This window comes from Oreochromis aureus, linkage group 22, assembly GCF_013358895.1.
Source record: "Oreochromis aureus strain Israel breed Guangdong linkage group 22, ZZ_aureus, whole genome shotgun sequence".
Classification (NCBI taxonomy): Eukaryota; Metazoa; Chordata; class Actinopteri; order Cichliformes; family Cichlidae; genus Oreochromis; species Oreochromis aureus.
The window spans coordinates 29,607,063-29,621,052 of record NC_052962.1 but is presented as its reverse complement, the minus strand read 5'-3'; the positions used below and the strand labels follow the sequence as shown (position 1 = coordinate 29,621,052).

At 39.3% G+C, this 13,990-nt stretch overlaps 1 protein-coding gene across 1 annotated transcript in view; it reads left to right on the top strand.

Annotated features, from left to right (window-relative positions):
- The window catches only part of LOC120435695 (C-type lectin domain family 4 member E-like), a 64,265-nt gene that overhangs the window by 34,022 nt on the left and 16,253 nt on the right, over positions 1–13,990 (top strand). Inside the window, exon 3 of the mRNA XM_039605589.1 lies at positions 7,388–7,465. Within this exon, the coding sequence (XP_039461523.1) occupies positions 7,388–7,465 (78 nt within the window). The remainder of the gene's footprint in view (positions 1–7,387; positions 7,466–13,990) is intronic.

Below are 13,990 nucleotides of genomic sequence, written 5' to 3'. Positions count from 1 at the left end.
CTGTCAAACTGTTTACAATCTTCCCTGCCAACTCAGTCTCTAAATCTGCTGAATGTTGCTTACCTAATCTTTCTCTCATTCCTAAGGAGTGCCATGGCCTATAGCATCATCCTCATGATTGGGAAAATCACCTCCTGCCTGGAGCACCCAGGGTGGGATATATTAGACAGAAATTGAACAACAGAAGCAGGAAGCAAGACAAATAGGCAACCATAAGCATTTGAGTAAGTTTGACAAGGTCTAAGTTTTGGCTAGACAACTGGGTCAGACCATCTCCACCTCTTGAGGGGTGTTCCCAGTCTGTAGTAGTTATTAGTTATAATAAGTGGTCCAAGGTGAACCAGGAACTGTGTCATGGGTAGCCAATGTTCACCAATGGGTTCACCAATGTACATGGGGAGGGAAAGCTGGCCCATGTGGATGATCCAATAAACAAGCTGCCAAAAAGTGCATGCTGGTTCTGATAACAAGGTTTCTTGTATATGGGTCTGCATAGCTGCAGACCAGTCAGGGTACCCGTGTTAATCACTATCCACTGCTTAAAGCGCCACCAATGGGCATGTGAATGGTACAGCGGGGTGGCCAGGCCGAGAGAGTGAACCCAAATGCAGATACAGTCGGAGGCACTGATTTAAATATGACAACAATGCTTTATTTACATACAATGATTTAATGCTTGGAATACCAAACATGAGCTGTGAGCTATGGTAGATATCAGACTCTAGGAGTGGTGGACATGAACCGGGAGCTAAAGGGGAATCTGGGGTGCAGGTTGTGGTTCGGGTGGTGCTCAAAGTCACTGCAAAAGAGGGGGAGAGAGATGTCAGGGACGTGTTGGTGGTTTGTCACATAAGTGAGTTCTGTTAACTTCTGTGTTTCACAGAACCGAGAGATCGGTACAAAAACTGGACTCAAGTGCAGGAACCCAGAGCAGAGACAGTGGAACATTTTACAGTTTTTACTTGTGAAACTTAAAACTTCAAAGTGTGATAAGGACAAAGGCAACAAAACACAGAACTTGACCTGGTGAGGCCTAGTTAACGTGGCTTGGTGGATGTGGATTAAGGGGGGGAATTGGCCCAGAGATGCAGACTGGAACGTGGCAGTTAAGACGTCACATTGAGGAGAGAGGGCATCTGAGTTAGGGAGGTAGTGGAGAGGAGCTCTGTAGATGGTGAGTATATTGTATAACTTTTCTTACTTGCAGGTGGATGCAGTAAGCGATGAGGGATGGTTGACGTGAATCCAGAGTGAGCTGAACGGTGTGGAATGGCTAACTGGAGATTTGGAGGTTCCTGATGGTGTGAGGTGGGAGGAGGGCACAGAGTGATATCCAAGATGGGGGTAAGGTATCCTGAATCCAAGAGAGAAGCTTAAGCTTCAAGCTTAAGTCAAAGTGAGTCCAGGAACGGTGGCAGAAGAAAACAAGGTTAGCAGGGTAAATCACAAAGAGAGCTTGAAACATGCTCTGTGGAAAAACACAGCCACTCACCTGGACCATGACAGTGAGCATCAAAACTGGACCACAGAGCACTGGGAAACATCAAGTGGATGACCAGGTCCATGTGCATCTCTTACCTAGGGGAACACCTGACACCAGGATTCACAATGGGGAGAATGCAAGCCAGCAGAGGCACCATGATGCTTTGGGCAATGTTCTACTGGGACACCGTGGCTCCCGCCATCCATGTGGATGTTACTGTGACACAAACAACCTACCAAAGCACTGCTGCAGATCATGTACACCCTTTAATGAAAGCTGTATTCCCTGATGGCTGTGACTTCTTTCCACAGGATAATGCTCCCTGATACAAAGCAAAAATAGTTCAGCAATGGTTTTAAAAGCACAAAAATGGGTTTGAGGTGGACTTGCCCTCCAAATTCTCCAAATCTCAATCCAATCGAGCATTTGTGGAATGTGCTGGACCATTAATTCCAATTCATGGAGGCTCTTCCTCCCAATTTACAAGCTGTTGCTAACATCTTGGTGACAGATACCACAGCACACCTTCAGGTTATTAGTGGAGTTCATGCCTTGATGTGTCACAGTTGTTTTGGTAGCAAAAGCGGGACCGACACAATATTCTTAATATCTGCTTCAGTCAGATCTGAGTGGTCACCTCAACCTCCAGTCTGGTGAAAACTGCTTTTTGGAGATTAAAAATGTATGTAGGAATGTTTTCGGCACATAAATTAAAACAAAACTTGAGACCACATTTATAGTTTTACTATAACAGTGTATTTGGTAACATTAAACCCATAAAGAAGAAACAAACAAGAAAAGGAGGGGCTTACCCTTAGATGATGTGATAACTGTGAGGTTACCACAATCAACCATGTTGTCTGATACGCATTGTGCCATGCTTCCTGTTTGGTTAATGCAGCTCACAGCTATCTAATTTATGATCAATTGAAGAAGAAAAAATGACTTCAATGTGTTTTAATTCAGCTGTGACAAAAAAAAATCTTCAGCTCCAAAAGTGAAGATAACCTACAAGACCAATGCATCCAGAATCTAAATTAAGATAAAGTTTTTTAAAAAGATCTAAGACACAGGCCACATGAATCGGCATGGCAACCAATGTCAAGCCCCTGCTTCTAGGGTTCTTTGTTTATCAGTAGTTATGATATTGCCCTATTGTTCTATTCAAGTCAATTCATTTGTATTTTTTTATGTTTATAATATGTTATAAATCTTATTTATTAATTGTTTATTTATATACCTGAAGGAACTTTATATAATAGGGTAAGGAGCCTACAATAATACAACGACACACTGTGGAAGAGGGCCATGAATTAATAATAACTAATAATTTAGTGCAGAGTGGTGTATAAACAAAGACTGAAAAGAGGTGAGTGAAAAAGAAACACTGTGAATCATTGAAAGCCCCCAGCAGTCTAGGGTTATAGCAGCATAACTATGGGAGGGTTCAAGGTCACCTGATCCAGCCTTATCTGCAAGCTTTATCAAAAAGAAAAGATTTAAGCCTAACCTGTCTAAGCCTAACCCCTGAGAGGGCGTCTGTCTCCCAAACCGGGAGCTGGTTCTACATATAAGAGGCTTGAATGCTGAGGGATCTGCCTTCCATTCTACTTTTAAAAACCCTAGGAACCACAAGTAAGACGGCAGTTTGAGAGTGAAGTTTTCTATTGGGTTGGTATGGTACAATGTACTTTTTTTAAAAAAAAAAAAAATAGGAGTGGCCTGACCATTGGAGACATTGTATGTTAGGAGAAAATCTTTAAATTTGATTCTGGATTTAACGGGGAGCCAATGAAGAGAAGCCAGTATGGGAGAAATATGCTCTCTATTTCTAGCCCTTGCCTGTATTCTTGCTGCAGCATTTTGGATCAACTGAAGGCTTTTCAGGGAGGTTTTAGGACAGCCTGATAATACTGAGTTACAATAGCCAATCTTATGAGTAATAAATGCATGAAGTAGTTTTTCAGTGTCACTCTGAGACAGGATGCTACAAATGTAAAATAAAATATTGTGCAAGTGCCAGAAAGCAATCCTAAATATTTGTTTAACATGCACATTGAAGGAGTCTTCACAGTGTTACTGGAGGCCAAGGTAATACATTCCAAATTAACCTCATTTTTATATGAACTTAGAAGCAGGAAATTAGAAATCATCTAGGCCTCTATGTTGTTAAGACATTCCTGCAGTTTAAAAAATTGGTGTGTGTTATCTGACTTCATGGAGAGATAAAGTTGGGAATTATCTGCATAGCAATAAAAATGTATGCTATGCATTTGAATGATACTGCCTGAGGGAAGCAAGTATAATGTAAACAGAATTGGTCGTAGCACAGAACCCTGTGGAACTCCATTATTAACCTTTGTGTGTAAAGAAGACTTCCCATGTACATGACTAACTTAGAGGATATTAGATAGATTTGACTGAAACTACTGCAGCGCAGTAACGTTAGTACCTATGGCATTTTCTAATCGCTGTAATAAAATATTATCATCTCAAACACTGCACTATGGTCTCTTCAAACAAAGCATTCTTCTGTAGAAGATCAGTTAGCTTTTTTTTACAAATACTTTCAAGAACTTTTGAAATAAAAGGAAGGGTGGGGCTTGGTCTATAATTAGCTAAGATAGCTGGGTTTAGTAACTGCTTTTAAATGAAAGGTTTAATTACTGCAACTGTGGTACATAGGTCATTAACAGAGATAGATAGATCATATCTCTGTTTGAAGCTTTAATTAATGGAAGTACATTTTTGAGCAGTCTTGTAGGAATGGGATCTAAAAGACACATTGATAGTTTGGAGAAAGGGATTACTGAAATTAACTCAGAAAGATCAATCAGAGAGAAGGAGTCTAAAGTAGTTGTATATAATGATACGTCTGTGAGATGGTTGTTGATGGCTGTAATGAAATTTTTATTTTTATTTATGAAGAAATTTATGAAGTCATTACTATTGAAGGTTAAAAGAATGCTTGGCAAAACAAAGCTCTGACTCTTTGTCAGTCTGACTACAGTGCTGTGGTTTTTAATAGGGCAGCAAACAAAATTTCCAGGCTAAATGAAGATCTTTTACATTAGTGAGATGCCATTTCCTCCCTAGTTTACAAGTTATCTGCTTTAAGTTGCATGTTTGAGAGTTATATCAGGAAGTCAAGTATTTCTGGTTTTCAGGCTCTCATTTTCAGAGGAGCCACAGTATCCAAAGATGTGCATAGTGAGGATGTAACACTATTAACAAGCTAATCAAATCTGTAGGAGCAGACTTCAGGTAGCTGCTCTGTTCTGTGTAGCAACATGGCACTGAAGAAGTCCTCCCATGGAGGATATATATAACCTTAAACTTATTTGCAGGACTTTCAGAAACGCATCTACTGTAATGTTTAAATGTTTTCCCACCTCTGTGTAATCCATTATTGTAAATTTAAATGATACTCCAGAGAGTTGAAGAAGGGATTTTCTTAATACAACACTTTTGTTTGTTGAATACATGTTACTAAAATGCTTTGTAAAAATTTAATTCACAAAATGTTTTGTGCCTATGCTAGTGAGTTGTAAAAGCAGAATTAAAACAGATGCTAGAAAAGTACTAAAGAATTAGGTTGAATTGCTAATTTTTAATCTGATGTATTTTTTTTATAAAGTTTAGTGAATCTAAAATGCTATAGATTTGCATTAAATTTCTTAAACAGTTGTTTGAGCTCAAAAATACCACAGAAAAAGTCACAAACCTTGAAGTTTGGTGTAAAACTGCAATATCACAGAAGAATGGGATACTCCTATACTATACTATAAAACTGGATTAAACTTGGACCATCAGTGCAATTTAATATGATGGCACACAACCATTATTACCCAGCTTTTCTTATTCCGTTTTTTTCCCTCCAAAACATTTATTACTTTTTTAAAGAAAGTTGGGAAGAAAACTTAGAGGAAAGTGCCATTATTACTAAATCATATTTTGTTGTTTTAAATCATATTAACTAAAATGGACCACCAGAGCTTAGCTGACCATGATGATACTGAAAATAATTAGTTTTATAATTTTAAATGAAAGACAAATGAAATTGTTATTGAAATGTGGAGTGTAGATAAAGTGCAGTGAGAGAAATCTTAATAATGGCATAAAAGTTCCTAACATAACATTTATTCTTATTGTTAAATACACAGTAACTGGTCTTCTGTTCCACTTTATTATATTTTATTGTTGTGTTTAAGGTAAATAAACACAAATATTGATGTTTTAATAATAATATTTGTCATACTTGTAGCTTAACAAACTGAAACGAGTTTTCATACAGCTCCTTAGGATTGAGCAGGTTTTTTAACTGATGTTTGAAAAGCTTCATTGCCGAAATAATTTGTTCTGCTCTAGTATCTATTTGAATTTGTCTTGAAATAGATGAGCTGCGCTGTAGATAGACCCTCCTCCCCATCCTTTAAAGTCATCAGGAAGTTTGTTTTTTAACAAAGAGCTGTGAAAGGTGTTGTGCTTCACTTCTCTTTGAAAAGCCTGAGGTGAGGGTCGCAGAGGTGAATCTTGATGCTAAATTTTCAGTAAATATTGAAGGAATTGATTAAAATAATTAGTTTTTTGTTTTTTTTTATTGTAATTCAGACACAGTTGAACTAACTCTGAAGTCAGGAGCTTGAAGCCTCAGCATGATGAGCCGTCCACAGAAATATATAGAAGGTAAGAACATTAATGTGGTGGTAAATCAACAGGCAGGAGAAAATACACACTTTTTGTGAACAATGCTGTTTTCATAGGACGTAACGTGTTCTGAAATTAAACAATATTCTTTTGGGTAAAATATCTTAAGCCTGTTTTCTGGGTTTTATCATACGAAAATATGAAAAACCTCATTTATGAAGAAAAAAATAAGAAAGGCAACCATGTTGTTCTGTAATATGCAGTGTTTCATGTTTCCCATTGGTCTAATCCAGCTGTGGTTCTCACCTATTTTAAACTTTTGTACTAGACAAACACTGAAATGACATTAAGCAGTGTAATATCTTTGCATCTGTCCTCAGATGCACTAGAGTTAGAACTATTTATTTAAGTGTTTATGTACTTGTGTGTTCACTTTCTGTCTCCTCTGAATCAGGTGAAGCTCTTCACTCTTAACACGCAAAATCAAACAATGCGTTAAAGCTCAGAGTGGCCGTGCTGGTTGTCTGTGTTCTCCTGGTATCGGCTCTTGTGGTAACTTATCTCTGTGAGTTTGTAATTTTAATCATGTAGCTTTAATTAAATAAGTGTCTGATTTACCATAAATTTATTAACAATCAGAATGTTTACTATAAAATTGTGAAGGAAAAACTTTTGAGTTGTGACCTAAATCATAAATTGGATGGATAACACAACCACTTATGAATGTGTTTTACTCTGTGGGGGAACTATGCTGCTTTTTAGCACATGAGTTTTGTCATAATTAATATGTTATTATTTTTATTTGTACACTAAGTTAAAAATGATAATTAAACTGTGACTCAGACATTCTTCCTCATGAATCTTAGGCAACACACCCGTAGCCGTCGATGAAAGAAGAATGCCTGGCTAGCTCCTTATTTTTAACACATTAACTTTATTAAATGTTAAGGCCAGCATGTATATAAAAAATTATATTCAATTAAAAATTAAATATTTAAGTAGCCAATGATTTTAAGATTAAAAAAGTTTCTTTGCTCTCTGGTTATATGCACATATTCTTTACCTGCATGCTACCAAAGCCTGCTCAAATGTGAATGAATCAGCACTACAGGTGAACTGAAATAAGAGGTTCTGGTAACAACAACCGTCTCATTGGCTATGGAATCTGCAAAATCAAATGTAGATAAAGAGATAAAGTGAAACCAAAAATATTACAGATTGATTTTTGTCTTTTCTTATTTTTATTGTTTTAATAAGTGTTGGAGCTTTTGAAAACCAGGGACATGCTCAGAAACCTTGAGATGAAGCAGGAAACTGTAAAAGCTCATGTCACAGGTAAGAACATGAGACTACACTGTAATTTTGTACTAAACTTTTGTTTGTGACCTCTGGAATTTAATCACATAACACACATTATTCTTTATATTATTAAATGTTGCTTAGCATTTTTTCCCAACATTTTAATATTTAAGTTATCTTCATTCTCATAACTGATCCTGATGAATAATTATTGTTGTTAGATTTGTATTGTGATTGTCATTTATGCTTAGAAATATCTACTTCTATATTCTTAGAGTTTTATAATTAGGTGTAGATTGGTAGAGGTTTGATCCTTAATAGTCTGCAAGCTTTGTGTGCATTCCAGAGCTCTCTGACTTTCACACCCACATTTTAGGAGCATTCGAGAGGTCGTAACTTGTCTTATTGTTTTATGGTAGGATAAACTGTTTTAGGCTAAGTGCCTTTTGTTTAGATGGACGGCTCTGGGGAGTCTTCCTGGGGTCACAGTTTGACCCCCACACACAGATACACACACACACACACACACACACACACACACACACACACACACACACACACAAGGTATTCTTTGTTCACATGTATACCTATATAAGATGTCATATGTTAATGAACCTATGCATATTCATGTAACCACAATAAAAGAGCAGTGTTACGGGGGAGTGGACGAGAGCAACTGGGGTCAAGCGAAGGAACGGCGCCTGTCCAGTTCTCTCCCGTGCACGAGAAACATAAAGAATGTTGCCTACTCGTGTCTTGCTTGCTGTGGAATTACATTGCCTTCAACGTTCCAGCAAATAGGGTTAAGCTATAAACCTATCATTAATTGGTCCTTCGACGCCGGATCCCTGGAGTCGGCATTCACCGAGGAGAGAACCCTGACGTCAGCGAAACGTGAGAATTTGTCATCAGGCCGGTAGATTAGCTGTCTGTTTTCTCTCTTCGATGAATGACGATTGGCGGGATCCAAGGCTGATATTACACGCTACGCAACACCGAGTAAGTTTCAAGTCTTTGCCACTGTGTGCGTCAAAGCACGCATTCACTATGTGAGGTTGCGTTGAAAGTCTTTGCCACTGTGTGCGGTGAAGCACGCATTCACTATGTGAGACTGAGTTGAAAGTCTTCATCACTGTGTGCGTTAAAGCGCGTGATCACTGTTATGTAAGTCTTTGCCACTGAGTGCGGCAAAGCGCGCAGCCACTATGTGAGACTGCGTTGTGAAAATAGGCCTAATTTTTGTTGTTTGTGAGCGAGGATATTTGTTGTTGTTGTGTTTGAGTGTGTTTGTGTGAGTGAGTGCGGAGTAAAGTAATCTGCACTAAGCTTAGGGTTGCTCAAATTCTGTACAATGACATATGAGATGAAGTAAAATAGGCAAATATTTAAACTAATGACGTGCAGAGAGGCACTTGACCTGTTTGAAAGACTGTCGTCTTATTATGAGCCATTGTTGAGATATAGAGCACGCCTGTGAAAACAACTAATATGTTGAACCCTGTATGAAGCAGCTGAAAACTACATGATGGAGAAGCTGAATTGAATATGAAAATGTAAGTCTTTGCCACTGTGGGCAAAGCACGCAACCACTGTGTGAGGTTGTGTTGCTGTCTCTTCTGAGCTGATGAGCAAGCTACACATTATCAGATCAGGAGCTGGCTGAGAACTCATCAAAGAGAGAGAAACAGAACTATGATAACTCGAGTATGTAGCGTATCAGTGAGTTCAGCTTCTTCTTTCAGATGCGCAGCAGTTTTCCTGGATCTTGACTCATGTGTGTAGAGTGTTCATAGCATCAGCATCATGTTTTTGTTTATTTGCTTTGTTGGGTTGAAAAATAATTAAATAAACTTGTGATCATACTTATGGATCACCATGGCACATATCATCAGCCATATGATTTATTTATGCAGATGAAAAAAGTGAGTGTGAATGTGCCTGACGTCGCAGTGTGTGTGTGCGCGCTGTGTAAACGTAATTGTCACAAATTGTGAGAGCGGTGATTCTGCAGGTCACCAGCTAGTGTAAAGAAAAAAAGAGTAAAACAGAGACAAAATCTACATTGTAGATGGAAAATAATAGGAAAAAGGTTTTGTGTCTATTAGCCAAGAACAACTACAATCTCATTTTCTGCTTTTAAGAAAGGAGAGTTCAAAAAACAGAGAGTTCTGTGTGTTGGTTAAGCAGTGATAATAATAATGAAAATGTCTTGGTTTTGTCACTTTCAGATGAAAAGCAGACCTGGATCGATTTTCCACATGCAGCAGTCGGAAGAAAGTTCTAGTTTAACACTATTGGAAACATTCAGGCCTATTTCTGGCTAATTTATTTACAGCACCATGTGTCCATCCTCACAAGCGAGCTCTCACTCCTCCCTGAAGACAAGGAATGCAGTTCCAAAGAGCAATAACATGGCAGATAAAGAGACAACAGCAAAGTCCTGAGCAAAGAAACCCAGCAAGCAGCAGCAGTGTGGACAAACAGCAGTGGAGAAGAAGAGCAAACCATCATCCTGACTGATTGGATGAATGACACTGTGTTTCCAACAAGCTGCAAAGTCACTGTGCTTGTGAAAAGGACTTTTGAGGAGAACTGAGGAGACTGTTGGAGGTTGACATTTGCCACTTTCGGAGTAAAATGGCAAGAAGAGACAGTGGAACACAGGACAAAGCTGAAGAAGAACTGCCGGCTGTTGGACTGTTGAAGTGGGAGAGGACAACAGAGTGAGAGCAGGTGAGAACACAGAGGAATGCTGTTGTTTAATGTGGGAAATCAAAATTTGGGTTAGCAAACCTGGGGAAAAGAAAACTGACTGCTTAAGTTGGAAAATTGTGAAAGAGTCTGAAACACTGCAAAAAGAAACATATACAAAATCACACACACAAGCAGAACATGCATTAACCCTACTAACACAAACAAAAGAGAGCTCATGAAGATTAGGCAGCATCTTAAGCATGTGAGTCTGTTTATCATCTTATCCAAGTCACTTAGTGTGATGAGAAGTGATGCAAAGACCAGTGGACTCATAGCACATTAGTTAGAAAAAAAATGATGATCAATTAATAGCAGAGAAGTGTGTAGGAAAGGCAGCCTTAAGAACATGCCCTGCTGGAGATGCAGCTCCACAGACATCGATTAAACCTGCCTAATAACACAAACACACATGCAATGAAAATCAGCTTGTTATCTCTCATCAGTGTTAAAATAGTGTAAATTTAACAGACGCTTGTTATCAAATGCTGAATTTATCCAATGCTGACAATTAACTAACTATGTTGCAGGACAACAGTTTAATTTTTGTGGGAAAAAAATTCTGGTTTGAACAACCAGTGATCAGACAATAAATTTAGTTGTTAATATAGTAAATTGGGAGATGCTTTATGCCTGATTGATGCAGCACAAGTAATTTACTGTATGAGGAAATTCTATTTTTGTGATAATATTTTGAACACGCATTTCTGATGTCCTGTCAACTTAGTGGGTTAATAGCTGATATGCAAATTAGTTGATGGTTCTTAGATTAATGAAAGGTGACTGAATTCTAGCACAAGTGAATGGGATGTGTTGGAGTTTGTTAGAAAGTAGACTCTAAAACACTGAGTTTCCTGTTGTGATGTGTGAGTGAATTCTGCACCCAGATACACAACTCTGAATATATAAGAACAAACGTCTTTTGTGAAATGTATGACAACATGTCACATGTTTTATGATGACGGGGAAAAAGGAAAACTAAATAAAATTTGTGGCCTAAATGAGTAAAAAGTACAGTCCTGGGGATTAAAATTCATAGCTAATGAGACATGAGGCTTATGTTGTGTGTTATGCGGCTAATGGTTGGGTTGGTTTTGAATTAATCTAGCTGATGATTTTTCTTTTGTTGTGAAGTTGAGCCTGACAATTAGTATGATGGTATGATAAATCATGCTAATGGTATGATTTACCCTCCTGAGATGAGGAGCGTGTGTCATGACTGAACGAGGCCTTTTTATTTTGATACTTTCACAGTGCACTGAGAGTTTTGTTTGATAATCTCTGTTTGAGCAGATCTGCACGATTAGAACGGAAGCGCTATACAACATGTCAAGAAAATTGTTGCAAGTGAGTTTCTCCACATTAAAATGGGCCCAGGAGAAAGTCACTTATCTGGGACAATTAGAAAATAAGTTCCTGTCCAAAAGGATTCAACGAGAAAATCCAGTCTAAATTCTTTTCTTTTTGAAATGACGTCATTTTGCTGTGAGTGGATGCTAGAGGCGACGATAGGTTCCACTGTCAGCAAAGAAAGAATGAATGAATGCATGAATGAGTGGAAGAGAAAAAAAAGGAAAAAACACTGACTGACTGGTAAAAGCGGACAGAAGCTGACAGACTGACTGACATCACTGTGTGAAGTTAACCCCCACCTGACAAAGGTGCAGATGAATCTATGTGTGGTTTTTTTTACAGGAGCAGAAAGATGACAGCAACATCTTAGGTTGCGTGAGCTTTGGCTGTACCGATTTAACCTTTTAAATGCCACTTTCTGTGGCTGTGCATCTACCAGGGGTGTTATTCACTACCTTGTGTTGCTCACAGAGGTAACTGTGAGAAAGTGTGTATACACCTGCGCAGCGCTAACATTTCTACAGCATTACAGTTCTTCATGTGATTTGATCATGTGATTTATACCAAGATAGCTGGTTGATGTTTTCTGCTACAGGATTTCTGGGTTTATGTATGAAGAAAACTGTGTTTACAGGTTATGAGTTGGTGATGCTGTTACACTGTGTTGTTGGGAAAATGTTAAAGGTTACTTTGACGATGTGAATAACATGTGAAACATTCCCTGTGTTGAAACTAGTGTCACTTCTTTCCACAGCTATGGATGGCTAACTTTATGGTCTTTTTACAGCACCTCTGGAACCTGTTGTTAAGGTTCAAAAGTTGGAGAAAAGGAGTACGGAGGGCTCACAAGCAAATAACAACTCTGGTCCGGAAGATGTGGTCAAAGCAAAGATTTATTGATTACACGCGTGGAGTCCGAAGCTGGGCAAAGTCAGCATTCGAACTGAACTCACGATGATTAAACAAAGGTTTTATATGGGTACAATAACAAAGCCCCCCTCTTTTGCAAAAATAGACAAGGTACAGCTTACGTCACTTAAACCACAAAATGTTCCGTGAACTTTAACATGGTTTAAAGAACATTACGTCTCTTGTCTCGACATCAGTTGCACTTCCTCTAAGTACTTCGGCACAATTCTGCATTTGCAGCAAAAAATACATCTCCACTTCTGCCCTACCAAAATAGATCTGTTATGGTGTGTATGTGTGTGTGTGAGTGTGTGTATGTGTGGGCGCCTGCTGTGTAGGCTATGTATGTGTCATGACCCCGTTTGCACCTTTGCCTCACACTGCTCGTCCCATGTCCCTCAAAGGCATCATGGGTATGTGGGCTTCTGCTCCTGGATCCACTGCCTTCGTGATCACCTTTTCTAACAGAGCTCGGGCACAAGGAATGAGACAACAGCCACAGGTCACCAAAATACCCACCATCACAGCTAATGAAAGCATAATGGGAAGTACAAACCCTTTCCACTGTCCGAAGACCGAGGTCATCCAGCCCTCCAGCGGATTCTCAATTCCCGAATATTCGTGCATGGTCTTAGAGAGCGTTTTCAACCCCTCTAGTGCTCGAGTGACTGACCCGTCTGGAGCCGTGTTATTAGGAATAAAAGTACAGCATTGATCACCGAACATCGCACATACACCGCCTCGTTCTGCTAACAGCATGTCTAAAGCCATTCTATTCTGCACCCCCATCAACGAGGTCGGACCCACTTGCTCCACTAGCCCTTCCATCCCATCTCGAGTAAGGTTAGAGAGTCTCAGCAGATTATAGTGAACATAATTAATTCTATCCACATTCTTGTTAGGGGTCACAGGAAAGAGAGCAGCGATTATTGGAATATTTTCAAACCCGGCAGCTATTTGATCTGCAAGCTTATACTCATTTGGAACTCCCCTGGGCACTCCTATTGAGTCTATCCAGGTCGGCGAGTCCATCCTAGGATCATAAGCATGTGTTCCCTCAGCCCCTCTTTTTCCCAGAACGTGTCTCTTGCGCCTAGCTGTCAGTGTGCGTGTGTCGTGCTTTGGGAATGCCTTCACCCGGTTTCCTATTAACATAAGTGGCGCACCTAGCCTCACCATTGCGCACGTCCCCACGCTTCCCAGAGGAACACGAGCCAAAAGAGTTTTATGTCCGCAATAATAATAAAGCCCACTTCTAGCCCAGGTCCCAATCAAAGTGTTTGCATGACTTACATTGTTTGTGGTTCTCCCCGTTTTGGTAACCGAACACCAACTTGGGTCAATTTCTCCCACCTCATATTTCACGTGATCTGTGGAGAACTTAAAACACGTATAATTATCTTTTTCGGCATAAATGGTCCCGCCAGTATGTTTATCGGTTGGGGAAATAAACTGGACAACGCCGTGCAGTTTCCAGTGCTCACCACCCCTCTGGTCAGTTGCAGCATACAGTCATAGCCCCACTGATCCTCTGGATGTAGTGGTGCT